The sequence below is a fragment of the Myxine glutinosa genome, chromosome 7 (genome assembly GCF_964187855.1).
Source record: "Myxine glutinosa chromosome 7, kmMyxGlut1.1, whole genome shotgun sequence".
NCBI classification, from domain to species: Eukaryota; Metazoa; Chordata; class Myxini; order Myxiniformes; family Myxinidae; genus Myxine; species Myxine glutinosa.
The window spans coordinates 147,849,435-147,875,041 of NC_136267.1; the positions used below are offsets into that span (position 1 = coordinate 147,849,435).

Sequence of the window (25,607 nt, forward strand, 5' to 3'; positions counted from 1 at the left end):
ACAGAATAACGCATAAGACCAACTAATATACTTGGAAAATCTTCGATTTTGCGATGAAGTGCACGTACCATTTTAAAAAGTAATTGGTATATGACTCTGCCAGGGTCATGATCGAACCGCTGACATCGCAGACTCAGATCAGACACTCTACAATGCCACAAAGTCTGGTTTTATTGTTTATCATTGTTAAAAAGGTCAAATCCCCAGCGCTTCCACGAGCCTCGACATTGTATACAAAAAAAATTATGGATATAAATATTTGACCACAAAAGACGAAGATTAAAGGGCATGATGTAAATTGACCCATTATCTAAATTGGGCATAAACTGCAGAATGAGGTTGTCATTCTCATAATCTTTGGCTATTGTCCTATGTGATCATGCCCTTTAATCACCATTGACTGCTCAACTCACCAGATAAGACCCATGTAAGCTTGCCAAGACATTGGATGGATGAACACATGCCCTTCAAGTGCAGGTCGTGGCCTCTCGAGCCATAGGAACACAGTATCGCTGGTTCCCAGGCTGACCTGCAATGAGTTCAAAAATTGGTTCACTGTCAACCATCACTTTTAAATCTTTGAAAATATTTGTGCATCCTCCAGGAAGTGGTAGCAATGAAATACAAGAGTGTGAGCATAATTGTTAAGAATCAGCAACAGGTTTGTTTTACATGGTTTATGTGCAATTTGATTTGGTCTTTTCTTGAACTGCAGCACGGCATTCGGACTGTTTCTGCATTATCGCACTGGAAATTCGAACTTCGAGGCATTGTTGATTACAGATCGAAGTTAGTTTGCAATTGATAGTTTTAACTCAAGCCGAACACCAAAATTTAAAGGAGCAGAATGGAATGTGCTGAAATACCATGCACATCATCAACCTAAGCTCATAATATACTGTAGTTGTGCCAGCTCAGTACGAGACCGAGAGCTCTTTCCAAGTAGCTCGATACCATCGGATGACTTTGCACAAATATTGATTTATGGGTTTTTCTTTTGTTTTTTTAAATACAGAATCGAGGCTCGTGTAAGAGCTAACACATTGAACATGAAAACATGCACAGACACATAAAACATGCAATGAAGGGAGCAGGAGACAAGAGGGGGAGAGAGAAGGAAGCACACAAGCACAACAACAAAAGAGAACAGGGACGTCGGTAGATCTGTGGAAGGGGGAGGGCTGGAAGGGGAGGGAGGGGTACACGGTATAAAGCAACTGAACACTTCTAGGAATTTCAGGAAAGAAGTTGGGGATTGAAAGAAGTGGATTTGGGTTGTTTTAACGGGGGTAGAAAAGATCAAGGTTTTGGATGGGGGAAGATAAGAGATGGTGGTGAACAGCTGTTTTAAATACCTCGTGGGAGGAGTGGGATTGAAGAGAGTGAGGGAGTTTGTTCCAGAGGCAGGAAAAAAAGAGGAATGAAAGAGTGAAGATGAGCAGAGAGTCTTGATTTTGGCAGTTTCACCAAAGAGGGTTGCTGGCAGATCTTGTGCGTCCTGCAGAAATATTTGGAGGACAGAGCAGGGGGAGCAAGGCCGGAGAGGAGTCGGTAGAAGACAGAAAGACCACATACCTGCCTGTGGTGAGAGAGAGAAAGGCCCTCAGAATGAGCTTCATCGCGGGACATTCCAATGATTCCAAATGCTTTGGTTTCAACCGCATGAAGCCGAGCTAGGTGCGAGGCAGGAGCACCAGCCCATAGAGGAGGGCAGTATTCCATTCAGCTGCGGATGAAAGCTTTGTATGTGGTGAGGAGCTCAGAAGTGCCCAGAAAGGACTTTGCACGACGGAGGATGCCCAGTCGACTTTATAGGCCAGCTTGGAAATGTGGTTTTCCCAGGAAAGATCATGGCAGATAGTGAGACCCAAAAGCTTGAGTGACAGAACTTCTTCAAGAGGATTGTTCAGAAAGTAGATGGGAGGGTTGTCCAGTCGGTCTTTTCTGAGAGACATAGAAAGAGTGTGCGATTTGTCAGGATTGAAAGACATGTTCCACTTGTTTGACCAGTCTGTGATATTGTCCAGGTCTGCAGAGAGTGAAGAGGCTGCTGCCTGCCGATCTGAGGGTTGAGATATGCAGCGGCAGAGAGTGGAGTCATTAGCAAAGAGATAGAGAGGATGTTAAATTCCCATCAGGCATCGTTCGATCCAGCATCACATGGTCACATTCATATCCTCTGCAGAAGACATTGTTCTCCTGACAACAAATGTGAGCATGAATGCAAGTATCCTCAGAATAACAGTAAATGTGGACCAGTGGCAAGATCTTCACTTGGAATGTGCATTTGTGGATACGTCGGAAGATTTTACACTTCAAGATCTCAGAAACATGATCTCCTGTCTTCTTCATGCCAAAAACGGAACCCAACTTTTGTCTAATATCTTCTGTCTTACTAATGACAACCTCTTGTTTTTTCAAGTGGTTGAAGAAGAGTGAACCACAAGACAGATTACGAAAGTCGGCAATGATTCTTCCCTTTTTAAAAATGCAATGGAAAATGAGGCAAAGTACTTATCCTGTGGAGATTTTTTCTTAAAATGGACTCAAATTGAGTCGAACAAGAAGACTCAAATCAAGTTTAAATGTGAGTTTGGAACTTGCACTGCGCCCTGCAAGTCATGTATATTTTCCGGAGTCAAAAAGTTCAGAGAAAATGTCACTGTCAGAAATCTCAACAGTCAAAGTGCTGTCAGGTCTCTCAAGATGTAAGGTCCCCTGAGAACATTGACCTTGTTCGTGATTCATTAGGTAAAGATCCGAAGAATTCTCTCAGGCGTTGGAGTCAAGAGCTTGGAATTTCACGTGAATCAGTGAGAAGAATTCTCATCCATGAGGTGAAACTGTATCCATGCAGAATTCAGATTAAATACAAACTGACTGCAGCCCATATGTAGAAAAGTGACAATGTGCTGGTGGTTTGCAGACAAGATTGAAGAAAGGCCTAACTTCCTTGACAATGTCTGGTTTTCTGATGAGGCCCATTTCCTTCTTTCTGGGCACGTCAACTCCAAGAACTCCAAGAACTATATATACTGGGGATTGACACTCCCGATCTAGTGCTCGAGTGACCTCTCCACTCAGGAAAATACGCTGCCTGGGTCAAAATCAGTAAACATAGAATCTTCGGCCCTTTCTGGTTTGAGGACGACACATGGACTGTCAATACAAAACGTTACATCCAAGTTCTTTGCAAATTTTGGAGGGCCCTAGCCAGTAGCCAGTCACACAGGGGTTTTGAGAGGGGAACAATGGTTTCAGAAGGATAGAGCCAGTCCCCACACGTAAAATGGTTCACTGAACTGGCTCAACAAGCACTTTGGTGACAGAGTCATCAGTCCAAGACTTGCTGTTAAATGGGCCCCACACTCACCAGATCTGTAACAACCAGATTTCTATCTTTGGGGCTATCTGAAGAAGGTCAACAGAGAAAGGCCACAATCCATTGAATAACTCAAAGCAACTATTATCAACAAAATTCCCTTAATTCCTGCAGTGGAATGCATCAGTGATCAACCATTTTCCCCATCAAATCCAAGAGTGCTTGCAGCGCCGTGGCAAACATTTGGAGCACGCCATTTAAGCACAGTCGGTCCCGGCCAATTCAAGGTAATCTGTGGCAACTATTGTGCCATTTGAGTGATAAATGAGGATTTTATATTAAATAGTATTGGTTCTGTTATTTTCGGGTCACCATGTATTATGGAGCACAAACAATTCCTGGTTTCTTATCATTGTGATGTGATGAAGTTCAATATCTGTCAGATGAAATGTTTCATATCTCTGAGTGAAAAGTTCTGTCTTCAAGATACAACTCTTTCAATGATCTCGCTGGAGAATGATACCAAAAGTGATTTTATTTGGCCAAGTAGCAACGCTGCTCATATTAGTTGGAGGTATAAGGTCCGAAGAAGGCTTAAATTAATTTAATTGATCAGTACCACTGTTGGAGTGAGTAATGCGTTACTGTCTCATCGTTTTGCGATTACTTCTGACATGGGCATTATCTCAAAAGGAAAAGAGACAAGGTTGCTGGGTTAAGTAGCGCCAATGTCCTTCCAAAAACTAGGATTTTTCCAATTTCCTGGCTATTCCATTCGAGCTTCCAGAATAAGCTGAAACAATCTGTCTGAGTAACTGCAAGTGCAATTTACATAAACAACGAATATGGCAAATAAAACATTCCATTACTTGAAGATTTGTAAAAGCAAGTGACATACCACCATGTCACCTTCCTCAAGTCTCATGCCAGCCAACGACGCTGTGAACATTTTATAAATAAGCAAGAAAAAGGAGGGGAATTAAAATGATAAACAACAATCCATAATTACATGAGAGTAATAATAATCTTTTGTCCATCTTTAAATGAGCAAACAACAAACAACAACATGCATTTTAAGGCCATTTTTCCTGCTAGAGCGGTGGTTAGCCTTGCGGTCCCCATGACAATCTTCTCCATCTTGCCCTATTTTCTGCAACTCTCCTTGTTAACCCCCTTGCCCGCATTTCTTCTTCCACCACCTTTAGCCAAGTCTTTCTCGGTCTGCCCCGTCCTCGACTTCCTTCCACATTCATTTCCATCACTCTTCTCAACCAATCACTTTCATCCTTCCTCAACACATGACCAAACCATCTCAACCTGTTTCTCTTCACAGCATCAATCACAGGCTCTATTCCCATCATCTTTCACAATTCATCATTTGTCTTCCTCTCTCTCAACGATACTCCGCACATCCACCGAACCATTCGCATGAACCATTCGCATCTTTATATGAGCATGCAAAACAATTCACTCCAAAGTTTGACAAATCGTCATAGTCAGTAACTTTGAAAACAAGTCAAAGAAAGTGATATTTCCATCATGAGTTTACAGCTTATTAGGCCTTGTCTCCTTGAGATAATATGAAATGCACTTCTCTAGAGAAGTCTCCAAAGTAGATCCAAGTCTCAAGGCTCCATTTTAAGTGCAAGTGCTGGAGGCTGAAGGCATTGTACTGTCTACATGTGGTGCATTTAAATAATGGGTATTTGGCACATGTTTACTTGTGAAGCCTTCATGACAGAACCTCTATGGTGTCTGTGCACTCAAAAAAAATTTCATGAGATCTTGAGGAGCTTTCAGTTATGACTTACATGGTTTAATGCTTTAAAATTACGTCTCTTGACGTCTCTTCAAAGCTGTCCATGCGCGCACGCTTTCGAAGTTAAGTAATTTTTCACAATTGTGTTTTTGTCGAAACTATCTTTCTTTCGGTGTGTGTACCTATTGGCGTGTCTTTAATAGGATTCTCGGTATTGGTTTTTCATACCTGTGTACAGAATCGTCGGTTAGTTCGTGTCGCGTATTCTGAGGCCTAGTGTAGTAGGCTACCGTGTCCGACCTTGGCTTGAGGCTTTGTTTTTGTCTCAGCGGTTCTTCGATTGCGCTGCAATTACTTTCGGTCTCTGTTTTTCCCGGTCTTTTCACCCCATACTTCCTTGTTTTAAAATCTCAACTCAAAAAAACAAAACCAAAAAAATATTTCCTTCTCTGTTCTTATCCGTTTGTTCGTTCTTATTTGTTCGTTCGTTCTTCAACCACGTTGTTCGTGATCACGTGATCACGTTGTTAAAAAATGTTTCAACTGTCCTCTGAAGAACTGTGTTCTGTCGTATACGATAACACCTTTTTCTTCTTCTTCTATAAAAGGATGCTTTCGACTTGCTCACCAAATCTATTCATTCCAAAAAAAAATTCCATCTCTTACAGTGCCTCTTTCATACTTTCCCTAAACTCTCCAGCACTCCACCCACCCTTCAGCGTCCTCAAACGTATTTTTGACTCGAAGGTCTCAAGAAACACATTTTGCAATAAATGTTCGTTTCCCATTAATCGTACACTTTTCAAAATCCAATCTCACCCTTCCCCTCCAAATCTTCCCCATCACCCCTTCCCTCCAAAACTTCCCCATCACCCCTTCCCTCCAAAACTTCCCCATCACCCCTCCCCTTCAAAACTTCCCCATCACCCCTCCCCTCCAAATCTACCCCCTTGCCCCTCCCCTCCAAATCTTCCCCATCACCCATCTCTTTCAAATATTCCCCCTTTCCCCTCCCCTCCAAATCTTCCCCATCACCCATCCCTTTCAAATCTTCCCCCTTGCCCCTCCCCTCCAAATCTTCCCCATCACCCCTTCCCTCCAAAACTTCCCCATCACCCCTCCCCTTCAAAACTTCCCCATCACCCCTCCCCTCCAAATCTACCCCCTTGCCCCTCCCCTCCAAATCATCCCCATCACCCATCTCTTTCAAATCTTCCCCCTTGCCCCTCCCCTCCAAATCTTCCCCATCACCCATCCCTTTCAAATCTCCCCCCTTGCCCCTTCCCTCCTAAACTCCCCCCACACCCCTCCCCTCCGAGACTCTCCCTCGCTCCTCCCCTCTCACCCCTCCTCCTCAAAGCGTCCTCCCCGCTTCTTCCCCCTTCCAACTTTCACCTTCATCTCCCTCAACCTTCTGCCTCACTCTTCCCCCTCCTCAAATAACACCTCACTGCGCCTCACCCAATCACCATCAAACCTTTTGTCCGCCCCATTCTTCCCTTTCTCCAAGCTATTCTGAAATCTCTGACACACCTTCAACAGCTCTCCCTACCTCTTCCTCCTCTTCCACATCTTACCCTACCGCTCCCCCGCCCTGTTCTGTATCCGATGCTCCCCCTTCCTCTTCTTTAACAGTATGGACCTCAAACATCCGGGGCCTTCGCTCAAACTTGACTGATCTCTCCATACAGGTTGCTTCTGACAAACCAGACGTGATCTGCTTAACAGAAACTTTCCTCCTTCATGATGTCTCTGATTCCTTGGTATCTCTCCCAGGTTACTCCCTCGTCCGGTATGATAGACCTGAGCCTCGTCCTGGAGGTGGGGTTGCTATCTTTACAAAAAAACTCTCTTCCTCACTTGCCCTGCACTGCCCTCTCTCCACCTCACCCCCAGGAATACCTTTGGCTACGGCTTCCCCTTCGCTCCCACCTTTTGTTCATATGTGTGTTGTACCGTCCACCAAACAGTGATGACTCCATCTACATCTCGCTGTCTGATAATATGGACCAACTTCTATCTACCCATCCCAACTCTCTCTTCCTCATATGTGGTGATTTCAATTGTCACCATGCCAGTTGGCTGGGTGTGGGTACCTCTCTCACCAGCCATGGCTCTTCAGCAAAGGACTTCTGTGACTCATTGGGACTGACACAATCTGTCAATTTCCCGACACGGATCTCAGTCAACGGAGCATCTTCTCTTCTGGACTTGGTTATGACTAACTTCCTGAAAATGTCTGCTGCTCTTCTTCTGCTCCAATCGGCTCATCTGATCATGTGCTTGTTAAAGTGGACATCTCTCTGACCATTCTCAGAGAGCCTCCTCAGCGTCGACGAGTCTGGCATTTCACTCAGGCCAACTGGCACGGTCTTCAAGCAGCCATCAATCATCTGGACTGGTCTCCCATCTCTACCGCCTCTGACATCAACTCATCCTGGGAATTCTTCCAAAGTAAATTGCTCTCTCTCATGCACAGATTTATCCCATCTCGTCTTCAGTTGTCATACCCTTCCTCCCGTCCATGGTACACGGAATCTTGTGGTGAGGCTATTGCCCAGAAACAACTTGCTTTCGTCTCCTGGAAAACAAATCCAACGGAAGGAAATCTCATTTCCTTTCACAAAGCCCGAAACAAGTGAGTGTCCACCCTCAGGAGAGCCAGGAAACAATATCTCTCCGTTCTCAGGACCGAACTCTCTTATCTGTCTCCCTCTTCCAAATCCTAGTGGCGTCTGGTCAAATCTGTTTCTGGTGTTTGTTCCCCCTCCATCCCTATCCCTCACCTCAAACGGCCACACGGCTGACTCCGCACGTGAAAAAGCTGAATGCCTCAACTCTGTGTTTGCCTCTAAATCTTGTGTCCCAAACCCATTCCTCTCTGTACCCACCGTACCCAGTCGTACCCAGCTGCGCCTGGACTCTGTGTCCTTTCCTCCTGACAAGGTGGAAAAGTTTCTGTCAACCCTCGACTCTGATTCTGCAACTGGACCTGACGGCATCAGCCCACGGATCCGAAAATCCTGTTCTTCTGCTCTTTCACTCCCTCTCTCTGTTCTCTTCACCCTCTCTTTTGCTCAAGGTCATCTGCCATCTACTTGGAAATCTGCCAACATCACCGCTTTGCACAAAAAAGGTGCAAAAACAGATCCCAGCAACGACAGACCAATCAGCCTTCTCCCAATTATCAGCAAAGTCATGGAATCCATCATTGCTTCAGATATGAAATCTTTCCTCTTCTCCAATGGCTTGATCTCTGATCATCAATTTGGTTTCAGACCTGGTCACTCTACTCTGGACATGCTGCTTCTGCTTTCTCTACAATGGATGGAGGTCCTCAATGCCAAACAGGAAATTAGAGCTGTCTCCCTTGACATATCACGTGTCTTCGATACGGTCTGGCACCCCGCTCTGCTCACCAAACTCTCCTCTTTTGGTATCCATGGAAATCTCCATGCATGGCTGGCGGACGTCCTCCCTGGTCATAGTCAAGGTGTGGCCCTGAATGGGTTTCTCTCATCTTCTCTTCCTGTTCAGGCTGGAGTTCCCCAAGGCAGTGTTCTGGGCCCTGTGCTTTTTCTGGTCTTCATCAATGATCTCTCTGACTCTCTTGAAAATCCTCTCTATCTCTTTGCTGATGACTCTACTCTCTGTCGCTCCATTCCTCATCCCTCAGATCGGCAGTCTGCAGCCTCCTCACTCTCTGCAGACCTGGACAAAATCACAGACTGGGCAAACAAGTGGAACATGTCTTTCAATCCTGACAAATCTCACACTCTTACGATGTCTCTCCGAAAAGACCGACTGGACAACCCTCCCATCCACTTTCTGAATAATCCTCTCCAAGAAGTTCTGTCACTCAAGCTTTCGGGTCTCACTATCTGCCATGATCTTTCCTGGGAAAACCACATTTCAAATCTGGCCTCCAAAGCCAGTCGCCGACTGGGCATCCTCCGTCGTGCGAAGTCCTTCCTTGGCACACCTGAGCTCCTCACCACATACAAGGCTTTCATCCACAGCTCAATGGAATACTGCTCTCCCCTCTGGGCTGGTGCTCCTGCCTCACACCTAGCTCGTCTTCACGCTGTTGAAACCAAAGCATTCAGAATCATTGGAATCTCCCGCGATGAAGCTTACTCCAAGGGCCTTTCACTCACTCACCGCAGGCAGGTTGGTGGTCTTTCCGTCTTCTACCAACTCCGCTCTGGCCTTGCCCCCCCAGCTCTCTCTGGGTTCTGTCCTGCAAATATTCCTACAGGTCGCACAAGATCTGCCTGCAACCCTCTTATGGTTAAACTGCCAAAATCAAGACTCTCTGCTCACCTTCACTCCTTCATTCCTCTTTTCTCCCGCCTCTGGAACAAACTCCCTCACTCTCTTCAATCCCACTCCACCCTCCAGGTCTTTAAAACAGCTGTTCACCACCATCTCTTATCTTCCCCCATCCAAAACCTTGATCTTTTCTACCCCTGCTAATTTCACCCCAATTCCACTTTTTGAAATACCAACTTCTGTCCTGGAAGTCCTTGTGTTTTATACTTCTCCAACCACCCACCCCCCCCTTCCCACGCCTCCTACCCCCAAGCCCTCTCCCTCCCACACATCTCCCTGCTCTCAAATGTTGTGTTTGTGTGCTTCCCCTTCTCTCCCCATCTTGTCTTCCACTCCCTCTTTTTATATATTTTGTTTGTCTGGTTGATTTGTTTGTGAAGTAAATGTTAGCTCTTTCACGAGCCTCGATTCAGTATACAAAAAAAAAAAAAAAAAAAAAAATTCCACCAGCATAACTAGGAAAACACAAACATACACGCATACACACGCACACACGACAAGATGCCGGCGAGGGGGAGGCGGCGTGCTTTGCCACCTCCCTCTTGTCGTTGATGGGTGAGATCGAAGACCATACTGAATGCAACAGCTTCGATGGGAGTGAAGACCATGCCGAGGGTGGCAGCCTCAGTGCGACAGAGGACCATGCATATGGAACCGGGTATCTCGCCAATTGACATGTGTTTGGGATGCAGGCGGCTTAGCCATGCAGCTAGGTGGGCTTTATTGACTTCCTCCCACCGAGGATGAGTGCGACCGAGCTTCAATTGTATGATCGTGGGTATGACGACCGGTAGAAGTGGCGCGACATGTCCAGGTGGGCGGTAGTTACCCCGCATGGAATCCGGTGAGATAGGGTGAATCCCCAGAGGTCACACAGGAGGCTGTGTGGAGCGACATCGTCACCACTAAGGGGTTGGAGGGGGAAACAGAACACAAATGGAAAAGATAGCTTGGTCCGTGAGTCATGGTTCCTTGCTGGGGTGGAGATGGGTGCTTCGAGATCAGGTTCAGTGTTGGGGCCTGCGTGTGGAGACGACAGACGACAGACGACAGACGACAAACGACAAACGACACACACACACACACACACACACACACACACACACCTGGGAGAACGATAAAAGAGCAGAGATGTACTGTACATGCAAAAACAAAGAGTTCGACAGATTTAGCATCGACAAAGAAAGCTCATTAGAATGCCTAAGAAGAGGTCAGCTCAACTGGGATGGAGAACGAATCACAATAAATGCCCAAGATCAAGGTCACTATAACAATGGCTTTAAGAAAATGGCAGAACTGAGTCCATCGAACAGATGTAGGTTCTGGAAGGTAGAAACAAAAAGCAAGTCATCTCTTATCAGGATGAAAAAAAACCCACCAATGTCAGAACAGCTGTACGCAAAAAGGCACAACAAAGTATGTGGAGTAATCTACTGGCACATTTGCAAAAACTTCCGTATCCCACTTGCAGAAAACTCATGGAAACACAAACCAAAGCGATCATTAAAAACAAAGATGTAATGCTCACGTAGGACCTGATGATCCCATTGAGTGTGAACAAAGAAAACAAAGCACTGTGACTGGAAATATTACTGAGGTACAAAAAAAACAAGGTATTGCCGTTTGACGTGTCAGAACGTAGGGAATTTAGACTAAACAATGCAGAAATGCATGACGCAATACTAAGATCTCAAAAATGAAGTCAAAAGATCCTGGAAGCTGAAGATAGCTGAAATTGTACTTGTGATAATATTGAAGCAACGGGAATGATAAAGAAAAACCTAAACGGAGATCTTAAAAACAATGTCTGTGAATATCATTACAAACAAACTACAGTTGGAAGCTGCCCAGGGCTCAGTGACAATCTTGAAAAGAGTCCTCGGAACAAAACTTTGAGAACAAGAAATCTTTACAGCATGTTTTATGAATTGCAATCCCTTACCAAAACGGAGGGGGATACTCCGAGACTTGAGAGGACTCTGCTACACCTTCTAAAACCCGCATTTGGAGATAACAACCAACGGCACACACAAAGTTTTTTCACAAGTCTGTTCATCACAAGTCTAATAATTTATTGAACAGTAATGGCTATTCCTATAGCAGTATATTGTTACAGAATCGGGTTTTGGGGTTTACCACATGGGGACTTCTTGGACTCCTCCTAAACTACGGCCCCGTGGCAAGTCAACCATTGACACTGATACTGCCAAACCTGGTAGGGTCCATGCTCTTTTACGAAATGCATTACCTTTCCCACGGGTTGGCGATGCCGATTGGGGCACATACCCTCTGTGCGTACTTGTCTACTTATTCCAGTAGGCCGAGCGAAACCATCAAGTACGTACTGGCTATATTACAGAACCAATCTATGGGGCAGAACTTTCAGGATATTAAAAATATCACACACTGTACTGTAAAGCCCTGGTGTACCAATATTGTGGTGTTCACCTGCTGACAGCAATTATGTTGGGCTTGAAAACAAACATAAATCAAGATTTGAAGCATAAACAATCAATATTCCGATGCAAAATAGCAAGATGGAATAAATCCAGTGAAGCGAAAGAAATGAGTGAACAAATCACCGACCTAGGGGAGTAGGGGGCACGAAGCCGTGGTGTAATTTCATATTATTTATTGATATTATGCTACTCATTTCAATGAAAGTTTAACGGTACATCTCCATGACAAAATAAAATTAAGCTGCTCGTACAATGTCAATGTTAGAAAGCAATATGTTGTGACCATTTTGTTCCAAATCCAAAGTAATAGCAGAGGCCGACCTGGGTTGTCTCCTGTAAAGGCTATGACTTGGCAGTTGGGCGAGAAGCCGTAGCGTTCCACAAGATATGGAGATAGGTAGCCCTGCATGGTAAATGTTAGGTGGAAAAATAAAAGTCATTAAAAACAGAAATAATAGGACATTAAGAATAATGGATGATAATACTCGTATAAATGGAGGTTTATACACCAGTTTATGAAAGTTTTAAAAGCAGTACAAGAAGAAGAAGAAGAAGAATGGCATGAAGAGGGAAAACGAATAGGCTATGAAAATAATAATTTGCAAGGTGCTCAATTAATTTCATGACACCTTTCTGGGAGGACCATCAGGAACCATGTAATGAATTTTCCATCATAATGAGTGGAACGTGACCATTTTCTATTCAAACTGAGATTTATGTGTATGGATGTGATGTGGATGATGAAATCAATTATGTGCAGTCGTTTTTATCTCCATTATCGGAATCCATGATCTTCGGAAACTAACTGTACTATACACAACCATTGTGCGTCTCACCATTTCAGATTCACCTGCAAAAAGATAGAGTATGCAAACAATCCGGATGCCATTTGGCCACTCTACTTGGTTGTTGGCCTAACTGACATTGCAATGTGATCCTCCAGCATAACAATGAGCTATTATGGGTAACCTGAGACGTGTTTGTATGGATGAGGATAGAAATGGCTCTCATGAGGAATACTTTGCACATGTGACTGATCGTGAATGGAAATTGCCAATCGATAAGATAAAAAGCCAAGCCTACGTCCAAACTAGCCCATTACGTGTAATTCTTAAGATTTACCATGGAAAAAATAAAATTGGTCTCTACCTCGACCAAAGAAAACCGCACAACCACTTAGATGCGAGGCTTAAATGACTAACAACAATAATTAGAAATAATAACTTCTCCAGTAACGTTGAAGGAGAGATAGCCATACGGAAACTAGTGCTAAAATTTAAAACTAGGTGGAGTGGAGTGTTTTACCAGGATGGTGTGAGAGGGCACTGGGTTTCCCAGCTTTTTGGCAAGTCCTGGAGCACAGGCATCCAGGCATGTTGGTGCCCATTCTCTGTTGTTTATATCAAGTAAATTCATTCCAGAACCTGGTAGAAGAAAAAGTGAGCAGAAAGATAAACAGATGGATTAAGATATCAACTGAAGAACAATCACGAGAAAGAATTATAACTGCAAGTGTCATATGATGACCAAATTAGAGTTATGTCGGATTACAACTGGTTATTCTTCATGAATATTGATACCTTGATATTCCCTAACTACTTCAAAAACCTTTGCACAGTTTTATATAGTATGTCATTCCCCAATGGACGAGAACCTCAGCAATCTTTGCAATGTCATGTGAAATTATGTAATCCAAGGGATTGGGAATCACAAGCACATATTTTGTCAGCATGAAGTAATTTGGGAAAAAGCCTGGTGTTGGCTTAGCGGTTAGGGTGCCGGCTTGGGAACCTAGGATCCTGGTTTCGAATCCCGATCGATCGCTAAATTAACACCAGGGGGTTGACTCAGCCTGTCATCCTTCCGAGGTCGGCAAATTGAGTACCAGCTTGCTGGGATGAATGATCACGGTGTGTACCCCGATTTAGAATACGTACACCGTATCCCTGCGCATCGTAAGAGGCGACTAAGGGTTGGCGCCAGGACGGGCATCCGGCCATAAAAACATTGCCTCAAACAGGGAACCATGATTGTCATGGGGCCCGCAAGGCTAACCCCTGCTCTAGCGGGGAAACATGGCCTTAAAACGATCATTCATTCATTTTTCATTCAAGTGATTTGGGAAAAATTCAATCATTTTCAGGTTCTGGTCAGGGTCAATAATGTCCAATGCATTTAAATATATATATTTAAATACAGGAATCAAATTCCTATGAGGGGCTAAGTATGAAAAATTCTGACTCAATACGAGACTCGAACCACGGTCCTCCAATGATTACGCATCAAGAGCCCACTGCGCTATTGAGCCAGCCGTAATCTCCTCAGAAATTTCCACACTGAACACTGCGAGCTTTATAATGGCCGATGTCTTACGTGCCTGCTAGGCAGACCCCGAATGTTCGTGTAAGTACAGGGCATTCAGAAAGTATTCAGACCCCTTCACTTTTTTCACATTTTGTTATGTTGCAACCTTATGCTGAAATCGTTTAAAGTCATTTTTTCCCTCATCAATCTACACTCAATACCCCATAATGACAATGAGAAAACAGGATTATGGAAAGTTTTGCAAATTTATTAAAAAGAAAAAACTGAAATATCACATTGACATAAGTATTCAGACCCTTTGCTATGACACTTGAAATTTAGCTCAGGTGCCTCCCATTTCACTTGATCATCTTTTGAGATGTTTCTGCACCTTGATTGGAGTCCACCTGTGGTAAATTCAATTTATTGGACATGATTTGGAAAGGCACACACCTGTCTATATATAGTCTCACAGCTCACAATGCATATCAGAGCAAAAACCAAGCCATGAGGTCGAAGGAACTGCCTGCAGAGCTCAGAGACAGGATTGTGTCGAGGCATAGATTTGAGGAAGCCTACAACAAAATTCTTCTGCATTGAAGGTTCCCAAGAGCACAGTGGCCTCCATAATACTTAAATGGAAGAAGTTTGGAACAACCAGGACTCTTCCTAGAGCTGGCCGCCCGGCCACACTGAGCAATCGGGGGAGAAGGGCATTGGTAATAGAGGTGACCAAGAACCCGATGGTCACTCTGGCTGAGTTCCAGAGATCCTGTGTGGAAGTGGGAGAAACTTCCAGAAGGACAACCATCACTGCAACACTCCACCGATCTGGGCTTTATGGCAGAGTGGCCAGATGGAAGCCTTTCCTCAGTGGAAGACACACGAAAGCCCACAGAATCTTGTTTCTCAGAGTCTGAGAGTCCTTTAGGTGCTTTTTTGCAAACTCCAAGCGGGCTTTCATGTGTTTAATTCCTGTTTATTAAAAAACATATATATAATTGCAATATATAATTGCAATCATTGCAATTATAAAGCTCGCAGTGTTGAGTGTGGAAAATTTCCGAGGAGATTCCGGAGGCTCAATGGCGCAGTGGGCTGTCACCGCGAAAGTGATGGAGGTCCTTGGTTCGACTCCCGGGTTGTCAGAATTTTTCACACCAGCCCAACGCAGGAATTTAATTGCTGTTTATTAAAAAACAAACAAAAAAAACACACACACATATATATATATCAAATTATAATTTAAGTTATCCAGCCTAATGAGCACACGCTGTGACGTCACCATCACGTATGTGCGCTTTGCCTGCTCAGGAAGAGCCATCCGGCAGTGCGTAATTTAGATCTTAGTTCAGATGCTGTCATAAGTGGATACAAAAACTCACAGTTACCGACCTGGTTTCGCCCTTGATGGGGCTTCATCAGGGCAACGCAGTGAGAGTTGCATACACCTATGACTCTGAAAACCTTTCGGTTATATACCAGTCATTATGCGACTTCATACCATGAGTGGTGAACCACCATTAAGGTATCCCATCCAGCTATGCTGTACCTTAATGGGAGCGATAAGCACCGCCTGCCACACGGTACATTATCTGTGGTATCCACTCATTATATGGAGTCGCCTGAATGCGGCCGGGAGTAACCGTAAAAGTAACCACATTCAGGCGACTTACCTGGACAGCTATGGAGCGAACTTTGAAGCCCCTCTTGTCAGAGCCACACCGAGCCAGGGAAAAGTTAGCTGAATGGTTTTAGTCACAACTTGGACCATCTTGATGTGGGGGTGATGTGTAATCATGTGCTTCCTAGGGGAGTTTGGTGACAGGCGAAGTTCATTGCCAACTGGCCGGAGAACCAAAGGGTAGGCCAGGGGGATGCGGACTGGAGAGCCTTGGTCCATACCCTGTTCAATGCAATACAAGATGAGCTTCTGCCACCTGACCAAGATTGGGATAAGGTCTATAAAAATACACAGCGAAAGGATGAGAGGGCCAGTGATTTTTTTGTATCGATTAATACGGGCTCTCGTCAATCATGGGAGGTTTGCAGATGTAGCGACTATTCCGCAAATTCTGCTCACGAGTCTGTTCATGGAAGGACTCTTACCCCCTGTTTGAAAACATTTAAAATATGTGGTATTAGATTGGCGGGCACGGAGAGCGCAGGATTTATGGGCAGCCGCCGACCAATGTCAAGCTGGGTCGAACATGTATCGGTCGAACGTGCAAGGTCGAGGTAAAACATGGTACAGATGTATCAACAGGTGTTGATACAAGAGCGAAAGGGGGGGAGGGGCGAGAAAAGGTCGGGCCCCCAAATATTGGCAAAGACAGCAGGAGGGTTCAGATAGTGATGGGGGCAGAGACCCCAGGGTGTCTGCCAGTGGGTATGGGCCAATAATGGACAGATGGGACAGGCGGTAAGCTGGCCCCACGTAATAAGGCCAGGAGAGGATACCCTGAGCTGCCCCCGCAGTGGTGGTGGAGGGGGGGGGGGGGAGGTATCAGGGCAGGTGATGCCCTCCACACCACCTGTGCCATTCGGAGCATGCTTTCAGTGTGGACAGGTGGGACACTGGAAACGGGATTGCCTTAGGAGGAGCCAGGGTGGCCAGAGGCGGAGGAGGGGAGGTATGCAGGAAAAGGGCATCTTGTACCCCCCTGGTCCACAACAATGTTGACTGGAGCAGGGAGGCCTCTCCCTCCCCATCTGCCCCCTCATGACAGGGACCCCTGCAGATGAGCCAACCTGTAATCTGAAGATTAATGGCAAGCCAATGCAATTTTTAGTCGATACCGGCGCGACTCACTCGACCATACAGGCAGATGCCTTACCTGGTGTGCCAATATCAGGTAAGCAGATAAAAATAGTTGGGGTGTCCGGGCACAGCGAAAATATTCCATTATCAGAGGAACTAACAATACAATGTGGGCTGTTAGAGGAGAGACAAGCCTTCCTCTTGGCTGAAAATACTCCGGTAAATCTATTAGGACGAGATTTGCTGTGTAAATTGGGTTGTGTCGTGCGCTGTTCCCAAGATGGGGTGTATCTAGAAATGCCTTATGAGAATTGGTTAGAGGTTTTATGTATGCTAATGCGGTTCACCCCAGAGATGTGGTGGTGGAGGATAAATTAACCTGGTGTCCAAAAAAAAGAATTGAAATAAATATTTTTGAAAACATAACCTGAAAACCTGAAAACATAATGCATCCTGCGACTTCATCAACGGAGGCATAAAAACAGAATCGGAGTTTGCTGCGGCAGTGATAAATCATATTGTATGAAAAATTCAAAGCATTACATACAGTCATGGCCAACAATATTGGCACCCTTGCACTTTTTTTCAAATAATGCACCATATCTTCCAGAAAATTGTTGAAATTAAAAAATCTTTTGGTATCCACATATGTATTTCTTTGGGTTGCAGTGAAACAAAACAAAAAAAGCTGAAAAAATTCCGAAATCTCAGCATATTCCACACCAATCCCGAAATGGCCCAGACAATATTATTGGCACCGTTTAGAAGTTGTTAGAAATAATTAGATTTTAAGCAGGTGATTCTCCTTTACTTTGGAGTTGAACTCACCTGTGGTGAGTTGCTGGTGCCTGTAATATAAAAATCACTCATTCAACCAGCTTGAATAGAGAAAAGGAGTCATTCTGGTGTTTGTGTCACTGTGTGTACTGCAATTAGCATGGAGAAGAAGAAGAACCACCTTTAGAGGCTATTTTTCCCTGCAGAGCAAGGGTTGGCCTTTTTTGGGCACCGTGGTCCCCTTTTTGAAGCAATGTTTTATCGCCGGATGCCCTTCCTGCTGCCAACACTGTCAGTCGCCTCTTGCGACACACAGGGAATTACCAGTGAACTGGTACTCAATTTGCCGACCTCGGAAGGACGACAGGCTGAGTCAACCCCCCTGGTGTTAATTCAGCAATCGACCGGGATTTGAACCCAGGATCCTAGGATCCCAAGCTGGCACCCTAACCGCTAAGCCAACACGAGGCTTATAATTAGCATGGAGAAAAGAATGAAAACCAGAGAAATGTCCGAGGAGGTCAGACACAAGTTTGTAGCCAGGCATGAACAATCTCAAGGCTACAAGTCCATCTCCAGAGACCTTGATGTTCCTGTGTCCACCGTTCACAATGTTATCAGGAAGTTTAAGGCCCATTTCACTGTAGCCAACCTCCCTGGACGTGGCCGCAAGAGAAAACTTGATCGAAGATTGCAGCGAAGGATTGTTCGAAGGGTGGAGAAAGCACCTCAATCAACTGCTAAACAGATTCAAGCTGAACTTTAGACACAAGGTACGACAGTTTCAACTCGCACTATCCGTCACCAACTCAATGAAAGGGGGTTCTATGGTAGGCGACCCAGGAGGACCCCTCTGCTGAGAAAGCCCAACTGGAGTTTTTCAAAACACACCTGAACAAGCCAAAATCCTTCTGGGAGAATGTCCTGTGGACAGATGAGACCAAATTACAGCTTTTTGGGAAAGCACATCATCTCAATGTTTTAAGAAAATAAAATGAAGCCTTCAAAGAAAAGAACACCTTCCCCACAATCAAACATGGTGGAGGTTCAGTGATGTTTTGGGGTTGCTGTGCTGCCTCTGGCACTGGGTACCTTGAATGTGTGCATGGCAACATGAAATCAGGAGATTACCAAGGCATGTCGGAGTGCAATGTTCAACCCAGTGTCAGAAAGCTGGGTCTCCGTCGAAGGTCATGGGTCTTGCAACAGGACAAAGACCCGAAACACACTTCAAAAAGTAACCAGGAATGGCTCAAGACAAAACGCTAGATTGACCTGAAGGGGCCAGCAATGAATCCAGATCTAAATCCCGTTGAACATCTGTGGGGAGATCTGGAAACAGCAGTTGGGAGAAGGCACCCTTCAAATCTGGGAGAACTGGAGCAGTTTTCGCAAGAAGAGTGGGCCGAACTGCTAGTAGAGAGGTGGAGGAAGCTCATTCATGGCTATAGGAAGTGCCTGACTGCAGTTATTTTGTCCAAAGGCTTTCGGTGCTACCAAATATTAAGTCGAGGGTGTCAATAATTTTGTCAATGCCATTTCTTTTTATTTTTTCATTTAAAAGGATATATTAAGTTCTGAATCAAAAACAAAGGTTCTGTAATATTAACAGTGAAATAAAGAATTGTGGAGACAAAATACTTTTGTCAATTTCAACTTGTTTTTTCGAGAAAATTGCGAGTTCTTTGAAAAAAGTGCAAGGGTGCCAATATTTTCGGCCACGACTGTACATATTTTTTCAATATTAATCTGAGAACGTTTTGTCCTGGAGGACAAGCCAAACGCAACAATTGGTGTCAGAAGTGACATGTATGGTATGAAGAGGAATTTGAAACCCACCATCACTGAAGTCAATTTCAGCATAGTCCCCCAAGAACAGGGAAGCAGCGAAACTACTGATGAGAGAGACTCTCTGCATCAAGAAAGAAGAAAAATAAAACACAAATAGGAATGTTACATATTTTCTGGCAGAGGAACAGAACTCGCTCATTTGAAAGCATTTCATCATGAAAGATATGAATGTTTTGAAGAAATATGTTCAAAACTGCAAACTCAAATAAGTATCTTCATGCTTTAACATCATTATGATTTTATGCTGATGCATACTCTCCAATGAACCACCCAGGCAGATAAAAGATTGATGTGGTGCCAACAGGGACAGCTACATCCAAAAGCACACTGTCCTTCAGATCGGATGGGAACAAAAAGCCAGCTATACTGTCTGCATTTAGGCGACGGACATAGAGTTCCTTTTTGTGAATTTTTCATTATACAAAAGAAGAGGCCAGTACCCACCACAATTTCATACTTGGAGTTAACCATACAATTTGCACTGCCTGCAGTCGGTGAGAGCGTGAAGGAGAGACATAGCACGGGAATGATGGGTGAAATGGTGTTCTCCTGTTAAGTTTTCTTCTACGAGTAGAGTTTATCCTTATATTTCTTCACCGGAGTATTCTTGGGGTTGGCAGGCCGCCATATTTTTCTCAAGTTAACAAATTTATTCCACAAGCAGATCGAATTCTGACTTACTTAAGTTAATATATGCTTGCACATGTTAGAGCTGGCATGATGGCCTAGACCCTAGAGGTACGCACACTCTGCTCTTAGCTGTCTAGCCTGGGTTTGAATCTTGGCACAGATATAAACTGTCATTACCTCTGCCACCAAAGGTGGATGGAGGTTATGTTTTCACCCCTCTCTGTCTGTCTGTTTGTTTGTTACTTGCAAAATCGAAGATTTTTCAAGTATATTGGTCGGTTGTGTTTGTGACTCTGTTTGTTTGTTTGTTTGTCACCGGCCTACAGGTCACAATTTTCAACCGATCTTCACCAAACTTCCCCAAATGGTAGAGTTGGTCAAATGCCAGAAGCCTATTGTTTTGGGGGTCAATAGGTCAAAAGGTCAACATAGGCCAAAGGTCACCAACTTTGCTAAATTTCTAAAATCCTCAATTTTCATCCGATTGACTTGAAATTTGAAGAGGACTTGCACATCTGGTCACTGAATTCAACCACCAAGTATTCTTGAGGTCAACATAGGCCAAATGGTCAACATAGGCCAAATTTCTAAAATCCTCAATTTTCATCCAATTGACTTGAAATTTGAAGAGGCCTTGCATATCTGGTCACTGAATTCAACCACCAAGTACCTTTGAGGTCAACATCAGCCAAAAGGTCAACATAGGCCAAATGGTCAACATAGGCCAAATTTCTAAAATCCTCAATTTTCATCCGATTGACTTGAAATTTGAAAAACACTTGCATATCTCGTCACTGAATTCAACCACAAATTATATTTTAGGTCAACATTGGCCAAAAGGTCAACATAGGCCACATTTCTAAAATCCAAATTTTCATCTAATTGATGTGAAATTTGAAGAGGACTTGCATATCTGGTTACTGAATTCAACCACCAAGTATTCTTGAGGTCAACATAGGCCAAAAGGTCAATATAGGCCAAATTTCTAAAATCCTCAATTTTCATCCAATTGACTTGAAATTTGAAGAGGACTTGCATATCTGGTTACTGAATTCAACCACCAAGTATTTTTGAGGTCACCATAGGCCAAAAGGTCAACATAGGCCATCATGTATCATTGGAAAACTTTTGGGGGAGGGCGGATTTTGCAAGTATCGTGCTACGCATGACGTCCTCTTGTTTGTTTGTTTGTCCGTTTGTGAACAAAATATCTCAAAAAATTGAGGACGGACTTTGACGAAATTTGGCAGAGATGTGGTGTATGTGACAAGGACGAAATGATTAGATTTTGGTGACGATCCGGATTCGGATCCGACTACGAGAATTTTAAAGTGATTCTTCACCATTGGGAGACAGGGCCAACAAGATACATAGCACGATATCTCAAAAAGTTATGTATGGATTTGGATGAAGCTTGTTGGACCGGTTGGGTGTCTGACAAGGACGGCTCGATTTGATTTTGGTGAAGATCTGAATATGGATTCGGATATGAAAATTATTTAATTTTTTAAGTGATTCTTCACCATTGGGAGATCGGGCCAAAAACGATACATAGCAGGATATCTGAAAAAGTTATGTATGGATTTGGACGAAACTTGTTGGACAGGTTGTGTGTGTGACAAGGAAGAATCAATTCGATTTTGGTGAAGATCCAGATCCGGATCCAGCCAGTATAATTTTTGAAGTGATTCTTCACCATTGAGTGATATGGCCAACCAGGCGGAGGTATGCTCTCCAGTGAGTGCCGTTCTAGTTCTGGATGTTTCACAGGAATGGTTATTCATCAATGTGTGTGCCGTCCCTCGAATGGACGTTAAACTTGGCGTCCCTTCTGCTGGTATTAGTTGGTGGACGTTAAAGATCTCAAGGTTCTTTTGCGAAGAGTAGACAAGCTGTCGCCGGCATCATGGCCATAATCCAAATTCCTGCCATATCCTTAGTTAAACTTCAGGCCTGGCCAACCGGTTCGTGAAGGATTTGGGTCAAGCTTTCTCTGGCTAACCCCACAAGAATGTGGGAATAATTGTGGTCATTGAACAATAAGAGGAAGAAGAAGGAGAAGAGGAAGATGCATGCACATTTTAGAGGCTTGACTTGGAATAAAACAGATGCAGATCTCTTTCTGCCTTAGTATAGAACTACCTCAGTATCGTCTTTGGAAGGATACCTGTTTCCAGAAAATATTTATCTTTATGCATTTCTTTTCAATTTCAATTTCAGGCTTTTTGCTTTCATTTTCTCACTTTACACTCTTCTCCCTAACTTGAGAATGTACTCCTTTGCCATAATGTTATAAAGATTGGTCATATAAGCTTCTCAAATATTGCTTTCGAACAATAAAACAAAAATTACAGCAGTGATTTGAGTGGTATAATCAGCAGCAGCAGTGAATATTTACTGTATAAATCAATCACATGGTCTCCTACTGTTAAGGAGATGTAACTACAACAACAACAACAGGCATTTTAAGGCCATTTTCCCTGCAAGAGTGGGGGTTAGCCTTGCGGGCCCCGTGACAATCTTCTCCATTTTGCCCTATTTTCTGCATCTCTCCTTGTTAACCCCCTTGCCCGCATTTCTTCTTCCACCATCTTTAGCCAAGTCTTTCTCGGTATTCCCCGTCCTCTACTTCCTTCCACATTCATTTCCATCACTCTTCTCAACCAGTCACTTTCATCCTTCCTCAACACATGACCAAACCATCTCAACCTGTTTCTCTTCACAGCATCCATCACAGGCTCTATTCCCATCATTTTTCGCAATTCATCATTTGTCTTCCTCTCTCTCAACGATACTCCACACATCCACCGAACCATTCGCATTTCCACCATTTCCACCCTTTCCGGCCTTCGTTGCTGCTCTACATTCATTACCCATGTCTCGCTCCCATAAATCATAACACTTCTCACACATGCAGCATACACCTTTCCCTTCAGCTTCAGCGACACTCCCCTCCTCGTCAGCACGCCACTCAGTTCCCGAAACTTCTTCCATGCACATCTCACTCCAGCAGCCATTGCCGAGTCTGATCCACCTTCTCCATTCAGCATGTCTCCAAGGTAGCAAAATGTTTTCACACCTCCCAGCTTCATGCCATCTCCAAGCTCCAACTCAACATTTCCTCCAGCTGCAGCTCCCTCTGTATACACCTTACATTTGAATTGAATGTAGCTGCCACACTGTTTAATGACCCTCTCAGACCACGACATTTTTGATGAACCCACTCAGCGCACATAGTAGTGGACTTAGTACCGACCCCTGATGCACTCCCACCTTCACCTTAAACTCACCACTGTTCCCGTCCTTCGTCCTTACAGCTGTGTGCGCTCTCTCGTACATTGCCATCACCACTCTGATCAACCATTCCTCCACTCCTAACTTCCTCAATGCCCATGTCACTACTTCACGTGGAACCCTATCAAATGCTTTTTCGAGATCAACAAACCCAAGAAACAACTTCTTCCTCTTCTCCATGTACTTCTCCTGCAACTGCCTCACAATAAAAAGTGCGTCTGTCATTCCTCTTCCTGGCATAAATCCAAACTGCATTTCGTCGATCTTCACTTTCTTCCTTATCCTCCTCTCCAACACGCTTTCCAATACCTTCATTCCATGCTCTAATAACTTTATCGCTCAATACGAGCCACAGTCCAGGGGGGTCACCTTTCCCCTTGTATAGAGGGACGTGGGTACTCAGTTCCCAATCCACTGGAATGCGGCCTTCATTCACCACCAGATTACAGATCTCTGTCATTCTCTTCACACCCCAACTTCCCGCTGCCTTCAACATATCTCCCACAACTCACGTCGGCCCTCATGCTTTTCTACTCTTCATTGCTTTTATCGCTTCCTCAACTTCCTTCTCAGTTATCTTCTCTGCCGGTCCTAAAACTGGGTTACTCTCGATGTTGCCGTCCCATTAATTCTCTGCATTCAACAGCATTTCCATATATCTCTTCCATCTTCCTTTAATTCCATCTGGGTCCACAACGATTTGTCCCACTTCATCCTTCAAGCAACTCACCCCCATCACATCGCACCTCTCTTTCGCTATCTGCTTTGCAATCCTGAATACTGTTCTCTGACCCTCTCCCAAATCTAAGCATTCTCCAAACATTTTCTGACATGCTTCCGGCACCTTTGCTACATCTTTCTTTGCAGCCTTCTTGGCTGCCTTATAACTTTCATGTTCTGCCTTTTCTGCCCCCATACCCTTCGCCTTCTGCCACTCCTTGAACTTCTTCCTCTTCATATCAATCCACTTTCCAACTTCATCATCCCACCACCATGTTTCCGAGTGCCTCGGTGGTCCTTTAGTCCATCCACATACCTCACCAACGGCTCCCAACAGATTATCTTTCATTGACATCCAACCACTTTCAAGCTCAACCACATCATCCTTTTGCCATACTCAGCCTCTCTTTTAATGCCTCTCTCACTGTCACCTCTTTCAACCTCCACACCTTCATTCTCGGTTGGTACTTCACCCGCCGAGCTCTCCTCGCACCTTTCACCCTTATGTCGCAGACAACCAAGTGGTGCTATGAAACAGCCTCCTCCCCCGGGATCACCTTTGTGTCCTGGAGGGGCCCCCTATCTCGCCTACGCACCATCAGGTAGTCAACGGTTGTCGTCGACCCACCTGACGTGTATGTAACAAGCTTATTATCCTCTTTCATGAACTGAGTATTACAAATCAACAAATCAGCTCCATCAGCAAACTCAAAAATCCTTTCACCTTCTCCATTCCTCACACCATATCCGTAACCCCCATGAACTCCCTCAAAACCGTCCATACTCCTTCCCACATGTCCATTTCGGTCTCCTCCTGCCACAACAACTTCCTCATCTTTCACGTTTTCAGTAAGCTTCTCTATCACAAACCAGAACTTGTCCCTCTCTTCATCGCTCCGACCAACCTGCGGAGCATATCCCGAGATGACGTTCACCAAGAGCTTTCCAATCATCATTTTCACCATCATCAACCTTTCACTCACTCGAGTCACACTCACCACACTGTCTACAAACTCCTCAGAAAACAGGACACCAACACCATGCATGCCTCCTGGGCACCCTTGCCACACAAACTTGTTTTTCTGTCCCTGCCTACCCTTCAGCATTCTCACACCACTTCCTTTCCATCTCATCTCCTGCACACAACATATGTCCACTCTTCTTCTGACCAATACTTCCACCACGTCTCCTGATCTCCCTGTCATTGTCGCTACATTCCATGTCCCAAACCTCAGAAACCGATCTCCACGTAGGGCATCAGACGTTTTGTCATCATAAATGGAGTGATTTCCACCCTTGCTTTGTTCGGGTTCCCCACCTTGAGTTTTGACGAGGGAGTGAGGTCCCCCACGGGGTACTTCGGGCTGTACCCTGCCCATATGTAATTGTAATTGTCAT

The 25,607-nt window shown here is 44.5% G+C and overlaps 1 protein-coding gene across 13 annotated transcripts in view; it reads right to left on the minus strand.

Moving 5' to 3' along the window:
- The window catches only part of XYLB (xylulokinase), a 181,419-nt gene that overhangs the window by 51,411 nt on the left and 104,401 nt on the right, over nt 1-25,607 (minus strand). For all 13 annotated transcript variants that reach the window (XM_068123363.2, XM_078782404.1, XM_078782397.1 and 10 more), the window contains 5 exons: nt 19,554-19,626; nt 13,178-13,296; nt 12,194-12,275; nt 4,221-4,261; nt 414-529 (listed from right to left, as the gene is read on the minus strand). In XM_068123363.2, coding sequence (XP_067979464.2) covers nt 414-529; nt 4,221-4,261; nt 12,194-12,275; nt 13,178-13,296; nt 19,554-19,626 — 431 coding nt within the window. The remainder of the gene's footprint in view (nt 1-413; nt 530-4,220; nt 4,262-12,193; nt 12,276-13,177; nt 13,297-19,553; nt 19,627-25,607) is intronic.